The sequence below is a fragment of the Chelon labrosus genome (genome assembly GCF_963514085.1).
Source record: "Chelon labrosus genome assembly, chromosome: 21".
Lineage (NCBI taxonomy): Eukaryota > Metazoa > Chordata > Actinopteri > Mugiliformes > Mugilidae > Chelon > Chelon labrosus.
Window position 1 is genome coordinate 19,916,587 of NC_140354.1, and position 14,259 is coordinate 19,930,845.

A 14,259-nucleotide genomic window follows, 5' to 3' on the forward strand; every position below is an offset into this window, starting at 1 on the left:
TATTAGTGTGCAGTGTCCGTAAGAATGTAAAATTTTATGTAATATATAATTTAAGTATTATATTATGCTTATTATTATCTCATTAGATGTCATAAACAGTTCGTGACTCCCATAAAATAACACGTGATGACGTAGTGACGCCGCAGAGCCCCAGTGGCCTAATGGATAAGGCACTGGCCTCCTAAGCCAGGGATTGTGGGTTCGAGTCCCATCTGGGGTGGACGTCCTTTTACCTTTTTCGAGTTTCATATATTTGAGAACACATGTGATTTTAAGTTATGATCAGTATTTATAGGTGCGTTGGCAGTCTGACTCATATTCACACACGCCCTGGTTATGGTTCCCTTTTCCTCGTAGCCAATCAGGAAACGCTCCGCTCCCGTGACTCTCTCAGTCTTCCTCGGACTTTCCCTCCCGTCGCATAACCCTTCATTTCCTCCTCGCCAGCTCTGCTTTTGTCCGTTTGGCTTCTTTTAGTCCTTCATTTAGGATTTACCTGCACTCTTGCAGGCATGTTTTTAACCCAGAAGCTTTGTGTTCTTCTTTTATTCTGTGTTGCTGAGACCTTCGCCTCTGCTGGCAGTAAGTAGGTAGAGTTAATGAAAAATCACGAGTGCTTGTGTAAGGATCTAATTTAAGGATCTGAGTTGGGAACATATTTTTAAGATTTTAACGTAAAGTAAAATGTGCATGCAAGTTTGCATGTAATTTTGTACTAAATTATATTCTTTTACTTCCCGTCATCTGTCGTGATTTAAAATGATTTGGAGTGTGCAGGGTAATCCCCCAAATCATCAGGGAAACTGTCATTCAAACATTTTACTTGACTTTCATTTTCGTTTCAATCCATAAACCCATATTATGGATTATATTAAATAATACGAGGAAACTAGATGCATGGTAGAGATGCACAAATGCAGACTTTTCCTTTAGCTTTTTTCTGTCTAGTAAACTTATTATCGATACACAAGGTTAATGAGGGAAAAAAATGAAGCTGCAGTTGGGTTTTTGTTCTAAAATCAAGTCCTGACTGTCTTTCAAGGGCTTGGCATGTTTATGCAGAAATATCACATCCAGTTTACATAGTGAATCCAAGTGGGTGCCTCAGGGATCGGTACTGGGACCCCTCATATTCATTTAACATACAGTATATCAGCAGTCTTGGATCAAAAATATGTCTTACACATACTTTTATGTAGATGATACTTCTCTTTGTTAGCTAAACAGTTCAAATGTAAAACGAGATGCCTATATATAGACTTTTCTTATTTTTAGGAATGATATCATCTCCATTATCTTTCACAACCATCATTTATCTTGTTCTCCACAATTGTTCTCAGAGTTCACAGCAGCCACTGTGTACTGGGACCCACAACACAAGCATGTTATGCTGAAGGAGGGGGTCCTGGAGGTAGAGGGGGATGCATATGGGTACCTGAATGATACCCTGTCCAGTACAGGATGGAGCGTCCTAGAGATCCGTGCCGGGTACGGAAAGACAACGAATGATGAGCTTACTTTCTTCCTGGCTGGCTACCTTGAAGGTTTCCTCACTGCCCAGTAAGTGTCATTAATGTTCCTGCATTTCTTCATGTGATATAAAGAAAAATCTTTCTGCAGCTGAAAAAAATCAAAACTCACTTGACTGAAGACAGCACCAAACCCAATAAATCACTTTCTTTTACGAGTGTAAACACAAAATCTTTGGTTTGTCAGAATACATTTTTCGTTCAGTATTCACACTTAATCTTCCTACTCTACTGAGGCAGATGATGGACCACTACACCAACATGTATCCGCAGCTGATCCAAGACCCAAAGGTCCTCGTCCCTGTCCAGAGTTTCATGGCGTGAGTTGCTTCTCTTTTCCTTTTAAAAATTTTAAACCACTTCATCTTTCATATCCTCTTCTCGGAGAAAGTTCAGCTCAGCTCGATGTGTGATGTAGCCAAATATTTAAGCTTTCTCTGCACCATTTTGTTGCTGTTGACCACACCACAGCTCGACAAAATTCAGTCCTGATATTGACAAAAATTGCAAAACGCAGGAGCAGATCACATTTGGTGTGTTGTTTTCTTACTGGTGCAATGTTTGAATATGTTTTAAATGCCCCGACCAGATCGTATTTCATTACTTACATGAACATATCACTTCTAGTTTACCCGGTGTGCCCCAGGGATCCACATTGGGACCGCTCCGATTCATTTTAGACCTACGATTATTTGTGTTCCTGAGAATGTTCTACATTTATGCATAAAAATTACTGTTTGTAGAAAAAGAGAACCAAATCAAACAAGTGAAACAGAAATATTATACTTTATGCATTTAATTATTCAGGGAAATTAGCCAATATTACATATCTGTGAGGTGCAAAAGTAAGTGAACCCTTCTTTTCACTTTCTGGTGCAGCACTAACAGCAGCTAAGTGTTTCTGGTAAATGCTGATCAGTCGTCTACAGCAGTTTAGAGGAACTTGCGTTTGCTCCTCACAGCTATGTAATATTGGCTCATTTTCCTAGGTAAATAAATGCATAAAGTATAATATTAATGTTTCACTGGTTTGTTTCGGTTCTCTTTGTCAAGTTAAAGTAATTTTATGCATAAATGTAGAAAATTCTAAGGAGCACAAGTAACTGTAGGTGTAAAATAAATCGGAGTGGTCCCAATGTGGATCCCTGGGGCACACCCTCGAATACAAGTAAACGAGAAGTGATATATAATAACACATAGTTATAATATTTCTGTTTCATTTGTTTGATTGGATTCTCTTTGTCTACTTTTAGGACTTGTGTGAAAGTTTTGAGTAATTTTTAAGCAGAAATGTAGGAAGTTCTGAGGCTCTGCATGTCAACAAGCCAAACAGGATTATATTTCCTTACATGCATGACTCCTCCTCAGGTTAAACCAGTTTACTAGCAGTCACATTTTGGTTAAGCATTTATCACTCTTGTACTTGCAGGAAGCAGGACTCGTGGGTCAGAGAGCAGGTGAAGCTGAACAAGAGCTCCGATCCGTTCTGGAAACATACAGGTTTCATCGTGGCGCAGATGGACGGACTGCAAGCAGGGGTGGCAGAGTGGGCCAAGAAACAAGGGAAAAAGGTATTAAAAAAAGTACTTTTCAGCATTTTCGTCCCACAAAAACACAACTGCTGACAAAGAACAATAAAAATTTATAAAACACAGAGCGAAGGCACAATTCCAAAGTTCAAGTTTCCCCTGTGCTCATACTGTTGGAAAATCTTCATAGAAGTAAAAATCTTTATAACGGAAACTAAAAATCACCTCATCTTATTGGTCCACCACATTTTTTTCAAGTTCTTGTTTGAAAAGAGGAAGCTCCGATGCAAACCAAACTTGTTATTTGACATTTTGCCAATGACTCAGTTGCTAACCTTTATTCACTTTAAGCCTCAGTTTAATTCACAGTTTGTCAGTTCTTTTGTAAAAAACGATGTTTGTTCGTATCATTTTCATTTCCTGACCAGCTGTTTATCTGGTGTCCTTCCCATAGCCGCTGTCGCTGTTTGCCATCCAGTTCCTGAACGCAGTGGGAGACCTGCTGGATCTGATCCCAGCCTTGGTCCCCAGCTCCAACCCTCCTCCCAGAGACTTCAAACTTCCAGGGATGGGGCACTGCTCTGCACTCATAAAGGTCAGGGTTCAGAACACGTCCTAATCAGGCTGCAACTGAAACTGTTCTCTTTTATCTTGCAACGCGTATTGACTTGAAATATAAAGTTGCATGTTCCCTGTCTTTCCCACTATAGACCTTACTGTTTGCAGAGATGCAGAAGTGTTTGTTGTTTCATTTGCCACATGAACTAACAACTCCCACACACACTTGTGTAAATGTGTGTGTGGGCCAGGAAAGGCTCAGTGTTCGCACATCCTCCTGTTTTGTCCGTTACAAATACACATGACCTGCAGAAATAAGTCGTTATAATGTGGAAAGAATACAGTTAGATCCATATGTATTAGAAGACATTTTTTGTGAGTTGTATCTGCTTATTAAAACTTAAAAACAAGGTACAGTTAGATAGTGAATATGGGCTTAACATGCAGCTTTAATTTGAGGTTAGGTGTTCACCATAGAAGAGGTCTGGGACCCGTTGATATCACAGAAATATGTTACTTCCCTCGTGATCTTTTGCCCGGCCTTCACTGCAGATGTCTTTAGTCGTCATTTGTTCTTTCTATTTTTAGTTTTGTCTTTAGAAAGTTAAATGCAGCTGGATGGAATAAACATATTCCACCTCCACCTGCACCTGCACCTGCACCGTGAAGTACCTTACACCATCTTTGCTTCATCTATTAGCATTAGTGACCCGGTGAAGCCCACTAGAAGCCATGCATGCATCCCGCTGCCTCTACTTTTTTTGTTTGTATTAATCAGATCATGAGCCGTTCCAACCATGTCATTCTGGTTCATGTTCATCAGAGATTCTTCTCAGCTGTAAAGGCTGCAGTAAAGGGTCATAAGCTCCGCCTCCTCCATGTTAGTGGGAGGGGCTTGGCCCAAACTAAAGCACTAAAGTACACATCAAATAATATCAAATACTTTTAGGTAGTTGATATAATACCGATGTATATTCAAGTGTCCATTTTTCAGAGAAGTTATTTGACGCTATAAAAACAGGATGTGACATCACGATGACTGACAGTTGCCACTGACAACCGCTCCCTGAATCAGTCCCGTACAAAGCTAAATAAGTGTATAATCCAACATTTCCAAGATGGCGCCGCTCGTGTCCCCAGGAAACTAGCATCAGTTTGACCAATGGGAGGAAGTAGAGACACGTCGTTAATTTTTTTCTACAGCCTTTGGTCCAAACAGCCAAGTGTGTGTTTTGCAGCATTTGTGAATTAATTATTAAAACGTGCAGCTTTCATTGTTGAGAACTGTCACAGTGTGGACCGGCTTATTCCAAGATATTACAGAAGCAATATGACCCTTAGCAATCATTTATTTATTTATTTATTTATTAGGCCTCCATTAATCTGATGCCGTCTGTATGATTTTGTTCACATATATGACTGAGCTTGATATTTTGGGCTTCTTCGAAAACCTCCGACCCCTCAACCAGATCGTTGGTTCCTGATCTCCGCTCCCTGTCCTCCTCCTCAGATGCTGCCCGGCTTTGAGAACCTCTTGTTTGCCCATTCCAGCTGGTACACGTACGCCGCCACCATGAGGATCTACAAACACTGGGATTTTCACATCAATGAGCCCCACGCGGCCACCGGGAAACTGTCCTTCAGCAGTTACCCTGGTATGCAGGTCCCTCTGCAGAAGAATTCCCTCGAGATAACAACGGCAGCAGTGATACTGTAGCTATGTGCAGTCACAGCTATTTCACCTCAACAATAGGTTTACACAATGAGCACAAGATCAGCTGTTTTGCTCTGCTTATCGCCTGATTTTGGCCAAAGGTTTGTGGTCTGCTACGTCTGTATCTCAGGTTATCTCTTTTAATCTTCTGCTATCTTCAGGTTTCCTGGTGTCGCTGGATGACTTTTACCTCCTGGGCAGTGGTCTGATGATGACCCAGACCACCAACAATGTGTTTAACTCCTCCCTTTTTCAACTGATCACCCCAAAGAGCCTGCTGGCGTGGCAGAGGGTCCGGCTGGCTCACAGTTTGGCTCGTACCGGAGAAGAGTGGGCCAAGACCTTCTCCATGTACAACTCTGGTTAGCTAAAAACACACAAACTGATTTTAAGATTTGCTTGTGTCTTAGTAAACTTCATAACACGCCTACCAACTTTCTTCCACGGTCCACTCTCGCAGGGACTTACAACAACCAGTACATGGTTCTGGACAAGAGCAAAGTGAAGCTGGGACACAGCATCGATGACGGCGCTCTGACTGTGGTGGAGCAGATCCCTGGGTTGGTGGAGCATTCAGACCAGACACAAGCTCTGCGCAGAGGTAACAAATCTCCAGTGTTTCTTTGCACCACAAAGTCAAAGTCTGCTTTCTTGTCAATTCTGCTGCATGTGCCGGACATACAGCGGTTTGAAACCGAGTTCCTCTAAGACCCATGGTTTTAAACAAGCACTAAAAACATGTACATTTAAGATAAAAATAATAAATATGAATATAAAAACTAAAGCACATAGCAGATTGAAGTGACCTAAAGGATTAAAATGTCCAAATCATAGACTGTAAAAAAAGTGGACGGCATGACAGTAGAGCTCCCCCTGGTGGCTTGCTGCAGTAAATCTCATAAGCACCGCCTCCTCCATGTTAGTGGGTGGGGCTTGGGCCAAACTAAAACTTTATAGTACACGTCAAATAATTATTTTTTCGAGGATGTTTTCTGTCATTTTTGGTAGTTAATATAACGCTGATGCACTTTTTTTTTTTCTGAGATGTTTAGTTTCAGTTATTTGGCACTATAAAAACAGGATGTGACATCATGATGACTGACAGTTGCCACTGACAACCGCTCCTTGAATCGGTCCAGTAGGAAAGTGAGAGGCGTGGCCCGTATCCCCGGGAAACTAACGTCAGTTTGACCAATGGCAGACGCAGCTCTTGAGTTTTGCAGCTGCATAATAAGATAAAAGACAGACGTCAGTAATTATAATAACATATAATATTAATTACACAGATTGAAGTGACATAACAGATTAAAATTTAGTGTCTGAAAGCAATGTTTGTTGTTCTTTATGCCTGTGATTGGAGATATTCAGCCTTTATCTTGACCCATACTGATGCATCTTTGTCTCCTCTTCACCACAGGTTACTGGCCGTCCTACAACATTCCCTTTCACCGAAAGATCTACATGCTGAGCGGTTACGAGCAAATGTGGCACGAGTACGGCGATGACTTCTCCTATGACCTCTGTCCCAGAGCCAAAATCTTCCGCCGCGACCAGGCCGGAGTCAAGGACCTGGACTCCTTGAAGCACATCATGAGGTTCAACGGTGTGTTACTCCCATCTCCATATCCGCTGGGACCACGAGTTTCTTCAGCTTTGTTCCAGTGAAATTAACTCAGGACATGTTTGTTTGCTCACCTTCAGACTACAAGCACGACCCGTACTCTAAAGGCGACCCCTGCAAGACCATCTGCTGCCGTAACGACCTGAGAGCAGAGGGGCCCTCACCGGGAGGTTGCTATGACACTAAGGTAGTCTCCATTTTCTGCAAGAACCTTACATTATGTCACATACACCGATCAGCCATAACATTATGACCACCTCCCTAATGTTGTGTAGATCTCCTCCTTGTGCCTCCAAAACAGTTGTGACTCATCAGAGAATGGACATGGACCTTCTGAGGGTGTCCTGAGGTGTCTGCCTGTTAGTGGGAGGGGCCTTTGAGGGGAGGGGCCTCTGTGGATTATCCCACAGACACTTGATCAGTTTGGGATCTAGTGAATTTGGAGGCCAGGTCAACACCTTGTGCTGTTCTTCATGTTATTTTGAGTTGTTCCTAAAGTGTTTTTGTGGTTGCATTCTACTGGGGATGGCTGCTGCCATCAAGGAGTGTCATTGCTATGGGGTGGGGGTGTCTGGTCTGGTCTGGTCTGGGTGGGTGCTACATGTCTAAGTAACATCCACATGAATGAATGCCAGGTCCAAAAGTTTCCCAGCAGAACACTGAATTGTCACAAGATGGTCAATGTTATTCACTTCTCCTCACAGTGGTCATAATGTTATGTCTGATCGGCGTATGTCTTGTAAGATCTACTCAGATTTCCTCTGGTTTGTGTCGTCCTGCGTCCAGGTGACAGATTTCTCCATGGCCGGTGACTTCGGTGCGGAGGCCCTGAACGGGCCGACTACGCAGGGCGGACTCCCGCCGTTCTCCTGGGATCAGTTCAGCAGCATGGCTCACCAGGGCCTCCCACCGTACTACAACTTCACCTTCGTCAAGATGAAACCTCGTCTCTTCGTGCCATGAGGTGTTTGTTTACGCAGCTGTACGATCTACAATCTACAAAAGTACAATCTGATGCTCCTTGTAGAAAATGATTTTCTTTGAACTGTTTGTTTCCCAGAAAGAAATATGTGCTTTTACAGCTTTTATAGGAAAGTTGGTCTGGTGTCTCTCCGCTGGGAACTGATTATGCTCGTGCAAAGATCTGCCAATCAGATTGTTTGGGGGGCGGGGCTTTATGCGGCAATGAACAGAAGAGTAAGAATAGTCGTTCACGTCATCTGAGCACCGTGGAGTTGAATTAGTTTCCCACAGAATGGCTGCTTAAGTCAGCATTTGAACACGTATATGTTAATCAGGGTTAGCGGCACGTGCTTCCATTTGTGCCTTGAACACATCAAAAAAGAAAAAAGAAATCATTAATGCACTAAATCAATAAAGTAGATTCTTGTCCTCTTTTTTAGTGGTTTTTAGGTCAAACACTATCATTCTTAATGTTGATTTAATTTGATTTGAGGTGACTTAAACAATCCGTCCCATGGTTTCCTCAGGGCTGTTGATTCTCTCTGGTGATTTATGTGTCTCTATATCTTGTTCTGTGTTAAATGAAACTATCTCAGGTTTGTATTTTTGCACGAGCCTGACCCTTTTTGTAATGATGCACATCACATTTGTCATTATTAAAGTTTTACACTTGTACCATCTGTGTTCTGTGTGAATCATTTTACACTTCACCGTTTATTGTGATCTTATTTTATCTTATTCTATCTCATCTTTTTCATATCTCGTCTTTTCTTATATTATCTCATCTTATCAGCCTCAGGAACTCTTTGTTTTTGAAACAGAAACACTCTGTCTCCTGTCTTGCTGCCCCCATGGGACACAAGTAGTGATTCACTCTTTCCTATGAGTTGGAGGAACTGAAACGTCTGTTAGGCCTTCTGTGTTCATTTCATGAAACCCTGCCGTGTCGCACTTTCTTTTTTGTTTTTTTTTGCCACTCCTCCAAACGCAAGTTGGGGTGTAGAGGAAGAGTAACGCTGCAGCCGACCTCAGAGCAGATTCCTGTTTCTGTGTTGGATGTGTGCTGCGGCCGAGGTTTGACATGCAACTCCCCAGGAGTGTGGCAACGCTTTCTTCGTCTACATCTCTCAGTGGCACCGGAATATCTCTGCTGTAACTCTGTCTGTGAATACAGAGAATAAATATTAAACAAGGCCACTCAACAAAGACAAGCTGCTCCTGCTCCAAAAATGGAAAAAGAATCCTGTGCTGAGGGCCAAAAGTGGGATTCCCTCCTACGTAGATGTATAGTCGTACCTGGGGCTAAAACAACAACAGGTGAGTTTCACTTGACCAATTTTATATTTTTTTTAACCCTCTTGGAGCGTCCAAATCACATGACCAGTTTAAGACGATGTAGCACCGTTTCAATTTGGGTAGAAAGTGCTAACTTCAAACTGTATACCAGTTTTTTAATTGTGTTGACAGGCCAAGTAAAACTGGACTTATTAAAACTAATATACGGCATGCTTTTTCCTGAATATTGTCATAATGTTTGGTGCGCGTTTAGATACGTCGAAAAGGAAAACGGCAGCAAGCGGAGACCGCTAGCCGGCTTCAGGTGATCGAAAGCAAAAAAAAAAAAAGCAAAAAAAACATGACACCCTCTTTCCTATTGGTGGAAAAATGCATCACATCAGCCAATCAGAAAATGATATGGTAATGGTTGCTAAGGAAGAGGGAAAATTTGTGGGAGTGACGCTATATACAATCTATGGAGTTTCAACGGTGAAGAGAGATAAACGAGTTTTGAGATTTGAGACATTTGTGATCTTACTTATTTACTTACCTTACTTATTAGATATTACTTACTGTGACGCCTGATAGTTTTGCAGATGGTTGTAAATAGTTGTGCAAAAAATGCCTGGTGCATTTCCTGTATTTCAATGTAAATAGTTGTAAATAACTTTGTTGTTTGCTAAATTTTTATATAAGCTTTTGAAATTTACAGTTTAGATTTGCGTTCTAAGTTAAAAAAAAATGGTTCGTTAAATATGTTTGTGGTTTTCACAGTGAAAAATCTAGGTTTTTCCTACTCGGATTTTATGTTTTTAGTGTGGTTTTAGGTCCACTGTGTTAATACAGTATGTCAGAATGAAACAATAACTGTAAAATCACACATGTGAGGTTGTGCTGAAAAGATTGACTCCCAACAAGGCAAGGTAAACTGTTTTTAAGATGAAATATAAAGGTAAAACCAAAAGTAGTAAAAAGCGGCCAGTTATACAAAAGGACCTCAGAGGGCCTCCCGAACGGAAAGAGATTCAGATTTTTTCCATCTGGTCCATCTGTATTTGCCCTCTTTAGCTCATGGCTGCCAATAGTCAAATATCTATGAGGTAATGCATCACAAAAACAGCTTTAGTTAGCTGTCTGCTAAAGAGATGAGATGAGATGAGATGAGATGAGATGATAAAAAGAGAGGTGAGGTGAGATATGATATGATAATATGAGATAAAAGTGAGATGAAATGAGATAAAGTGAGATGAGATGAGATTACGTACAATACGAAATAAAGTGAGATGAGATGAGATAAATTTATATAAGGTGAGATGAGATGAGAAAAAAATTAGATGAGAAATGAAATAAAGTGAGATGAGATGTGATATGATAAAATGAAATCAGATGAGATGAGATGACATACAATACGAGATAAAGTGAGTTGAGATAAATTTATTCAAAGTGAGATGAGATGAAAAAAATTTGATGAGATAAAATGAGATAAAGTAGGACAAAATGAGATGAGATCTTAAGCAAAGCTAAAGCAAAGGCAGCTGTTTGAGGTTTTCTCGAAGATGTTCCATCCAAGTAGCTTCGTTTTAGTTAAACCACAACTGAGTATCTTCTCAGACTCTTTAAATTTTAAATGAGCAGCTCAGACCGTCGACCGTCCCTGCAGAATCACTGGCGTAACCCTCAGATTTTGCCCTTATCCTATAAAATAACTTTATTTTAGCAGATCAGGAAGTTTCTCCTCCTATTTAATCTGACTGATCCTCTCAGGGCCACCTGTCACCACTGCTGTGGAGCAACAACTGAGGTCCACGCCAGCTTCCATGCTCGTGGCCGGCCCACCGATGGGGCAGAGTCAGGTTCTGTGGCTCTCTGTGGTCTTGGCCATAGTGGGCTCCATCTTGGCTCTGGTTCTCTGGTTCATCATATTCAGGCAACAGAAAAGACGAAGCTGCACCCCTGGTAAGTGACATTAATATGACTCACTTTATATTTTTCTTATATGTAAAATGCGTGACTCATTGTTCTATTAGTGTTTACAGCTTCAAGCATTTGTGCTAAAGGCAGGAGGTGGTGGGGGGGGGTCTGAGAGTCGTGTGGGGGAAATGCACTTGCAGGCGTAAAGGTGATGAAGTGTGACGTTCATCTCAGTAGAAACTCCACAGTTTCTGTTCTCTCCTTCTGAGGCGTCCCAAGAGTCAGACCTCGCTCTCTTAGTAGCTATTCTGGTTTCAGCACACATCCGTTGGTTGGGCAGGACGCATTATGTCTCCACACAACCTTGAAAACACATAAACTGACTGCTCTGTGATATTTGTGAACATTTAGATGCTGAATCCACAAGGATGCATGTGACTAACTTAACATGTCTTGTCTTGTCTTAGCTTTTCTTGTCTTGTGTAATCTCAAATTGTCTTGTCTTGTCTTAACTTGTCTCATCTGGTCTGGTCTGGTCTGGTCTTGTTTTGTCTTGTCTTCTCTTGTCTTAACTGATCTTGTCTTGTCTTAACCGATCTTGTCTTGTCTAGCCTTAGCTGATCTTGTCTTAACTGATCTTGTCTTGTCTTGTCTAGTCTTAACTGATCTTGTCTTGTCTTAACCGATCTTGTCTTATCTTGTCTTAACTGATCTTGCCTTGTCTTGTCTTGTCTAGTCTTAACTGATCTTGTCTTGTCTTAACCGATCTTGTCTTATCTTGTCTTAACTGATCTTGTCTTGTCTTGTCTTGTCTAGTCTTAACTGATCTTGTCTTAACCAATCTTGTCTTGTCTTGTCTTAACTGATCTTGTCTTAACCAATCTTGTCTTGTCTAGTCTTAACTGATCTTGTCTTGTCTTATCTTGTCTTAACCGATCTTGCCTTGTCTTGTCTAGTCTTAACTAATCATATCTTATCTTGTCTTAACTGATCTTGTCTTGTCTTAACTGATCTTGTCTTGTGTTATCTGATCTTGTCTTGTCTAGTCTTAACTGATCTTGTCTTGTCTTATCTGATCTTGTCTTGTCTAGTCTTAACTGATCTTGTCTTGTCTTAACTGATCTTGTCTTGTCTTGTCTTGTCTTGTCTTGTCTTAACCGATCTTGTCTTGTCTGATCTTGTCTTGTCTGATCTTGTCTTATCTTATCTTACTGTATATTGTCTGGTCTGGTCTTGTCTTAACTTGTCTTGTCTTGACTAATCTTAACTTGTCTCATCTGGTCCGGTCTGGTCTGGTCTGGTCTGGTCTGGTCTTGGCCGAGGCACAAAGAGTCCTTCACAACTTTGCTGTTTTTTGTTATTTTTTGGTTCTCCTGTAAAAGGGATTTTTCTGGTTAAATAAAAGTCAAAAAATAAATTAGATCATGAAGAAGTTACAGGTACAACCACAAATCTTATGTTTTAAAAAGATTTAAAGTTAAATCTTTGTGACTAGAAATCACTCTTTTAGCTGAAAAGTGTTTTTAATTCCATCAATAATCTTCTGATGTTTGTGTTCAGTGCCCGGCGAGGACCCTCTTCCCAATACGGAGCCTCCGACCAAGATCCACCCTGAGAAAAACGGTCAGGGGGAGCCACTCCACATTGAACCGGGGGCCCCTCCGTTGTGCCACCTGTACGTGGGGGCCCAGACAGGCTCAAAGAGGGAGGACGGCTTCACCACTTGCAGGGGACCCGAGGGAGGCGGAGTTCTGCAAGCATGCAGCTTCCCACTTCCTGCCACAGAGTTGGGCGGCACAGCGCTGGTTACAACTAAAACTGTGTAGGGCTGTGTGTGTGTCTTACTGTTATGGTAGGGACGTACTGTTTTTAGAACAAGTCCTCATAATGTGAATCTTGGTTTAAGTCTCCAGGAAATGTCATTGTGCAAGAGCATACAGTGAGATTAAGAGTCCTACATGCACATCAAGTTGCCCTGAAGAGATGGAAACACAAGAGTTTGTTCTAGAAAAAAATTCTCTTCTTTGTACTCAGTCTGCTGAGATTCCTTCTTTCTCTACCATGTTTTTTATGGTTTTTAAAACATTAGAATCAGCTGTTCTATTTCTCCGCACTGCTTTAAAGACAACACAGCGAGTGTCACGATGCCATAAGAATGTAAAGTGTATAATGTTCTTGTAAAGACGACAAAAAACAAGAGGCTTTGGCTTTTGTGCCATATTTCAAACGTTATTTAATAAAAGGGAGAAAAAAAATCATCACAGGAGTATTTATGACATCGTGTAGCGAGAGCTGTGCTGTGAAGCAGAAATATTCATGAGTGTCTGGGTTCAGTTCCCCTCGACGATGCCTGTTTACACAGTAAATAATTTTTCTATCGGTCAACTTCCTGCAGGCGACCATGAACGATGGAGGGCTTTTCAAAATAAGAGTACATTTCATTCCTGAAATATACACGTGGTGCTTGGATAGAAAATCAAAGGGAAAGCACTGCATTCCTTTTAGCTGTTGCAGTGACCAGGAGCGAGTAAGCAGACACCAGTCAGCCATAACATTATGACTACCTAACCTAATGTTCTCCTCTGGAGCTCTGCAGGTGTGCTGTGGTACGGTATCTGGCACCAAGACGCTAGCAGAAGATCTTTTCAAGTCCTGTTTTAAGTTGAGAGGTGGGACCACCGTGTATCAGATCAGATGCTGGGTTGGACTGAGATCTGGGGAGGATTTTGGATCCAGGGCAGCACCTTCAACTTGTAGTCGGCGTTCCTCAAACCATTCCTGAACCATTTATATCCTACTGGAAGAGGTGGACGTGGTCTGCAGCAATGTTTAGGTAGGTGGGCCACATCGTCCAATAGTTCACCCTGGTGCCATGTGTTTCTCCTGGTGAGCGGTCCACCAAGACTTCCACGTAATCCTTCAAACTGGAACCACCTTCTGCTTCCATGTCTCCGTGGTCCAGCTCTGATGTGTCCATTGTAGGAGCTTTCATCAGAGGTCAGGGGTCAGCATGGACACCCTGACTGGTCTGCAGCCACTGTGTGTTCCTGACTCTCCTTTCTTTCTGTCAGAACCAGCATCAACTCTTTATATCTGCAGTTCGAGCTCCGGTAGCTCATCTCTTGGATCAGAACCACACAGGTCAGTCCATGTGCA

General features: G+C 41.7%; 2 protein-coding genes across 2 annotated transcripts; both read left to right on the top strand.

Annotated features, from left to right (window-relative positions):
* Positions 1 to 86: 86 nt before the first annotated feature.
* plbd1a (phospholipase B domain containing 1a) lies at positions 87 to 8,589 on the top strand. The gene is made up of 11 exons (XM_084570984.1): positions 87 to 582; positions 1,341 to 1,560; positions 1,766 to 1,849; positions 2,959 to 3,100; positions 3,513 to 3,653; positions 5,127 to 5,271; positions 5,492 to 5,692; positions 5,791 to 5,931; positions 6,748 to 6,933; positions 7,032 to 7,138; positions 7,738 to 8,589. The coding sequence occupies exons 1-11, from the start codon at positions 513 to 515 to the stop codon at positions 7,912 to 7,914; spliced, it is 1,614 nt and encodes a 537-aa protein (XP_084427110.1). The 5' UTR covers positions 87 to 512; the 3' UTR covers positions 7,915 to 8,589.
* Positions 8,590 to 8,725: 136 nt separating this feature from the next.
* Positions 8,726 to 13,645, top strand: LOC311506867 (uncharacterized protein). Its single transcript, XM_084570985.1, has 3 exons — positions 8,726 to 9,231; positions 10,957 to 11,148; positions 12,664 to 13,645. Exons 1-3 carry the CDS (start codon positions 9,144 to 9,146, stop codon positions 12,927 to 12,929), a joined length of 546 nt encoding a protein of 181 aa, XP_084427111.1. The 5' UTR covers positions 8,726 to 9,143; the 3' UTR covers positions 12,930 to 13,645.
* The last annotated feature ends 614 nt before the right edge of the window (positions 13,646 to 14,259 follow it).

Coding starts and splice junctions, on each gene's coding strand:
- plbd1a (XM_084570984.1), top strand. CDS start 513: ATGTTTTTAACCCAGAAGCTTTGTGTTCTTCTTTTATTCTGTGTTGCT. Junction 3,101..3,512: donor CCAAGAAACAAGGGAAAAAG/GTATTAAAAAAA, acceptor TCCTTCCCATAG/CCGCTGTCGCTGTTTGCCAT. Junction 5,272..5,491: donor GTCCTTCAGCAGTTACCCTG/GTATGCAGGTCC, acceptor TGCTATCTTCAG/GTTTCCTGGTGTCGCTGGAT.
- LOC311506867 (XM_084570985.1), top strand. CDS start 9,144: ATGGAAAAAGAATCCTGTGCTGAGGGCCAAAAGTGGGATTCCCTCCTA. Junction 9,232..10,956: donor TGGGGCTAAAACAACAACAG/GTGAGTTTCACT, acceptor TGATCCTCTCAG/GGCCACCTGTCACCACTGCT. Junction 11,149..12,663: donor AAGACGAAGCTGCACCCCTG/GTAAGTGACATT, acceptor GTTTGTGTTCAG/TGCCCGGCGAGGACCCTCTT.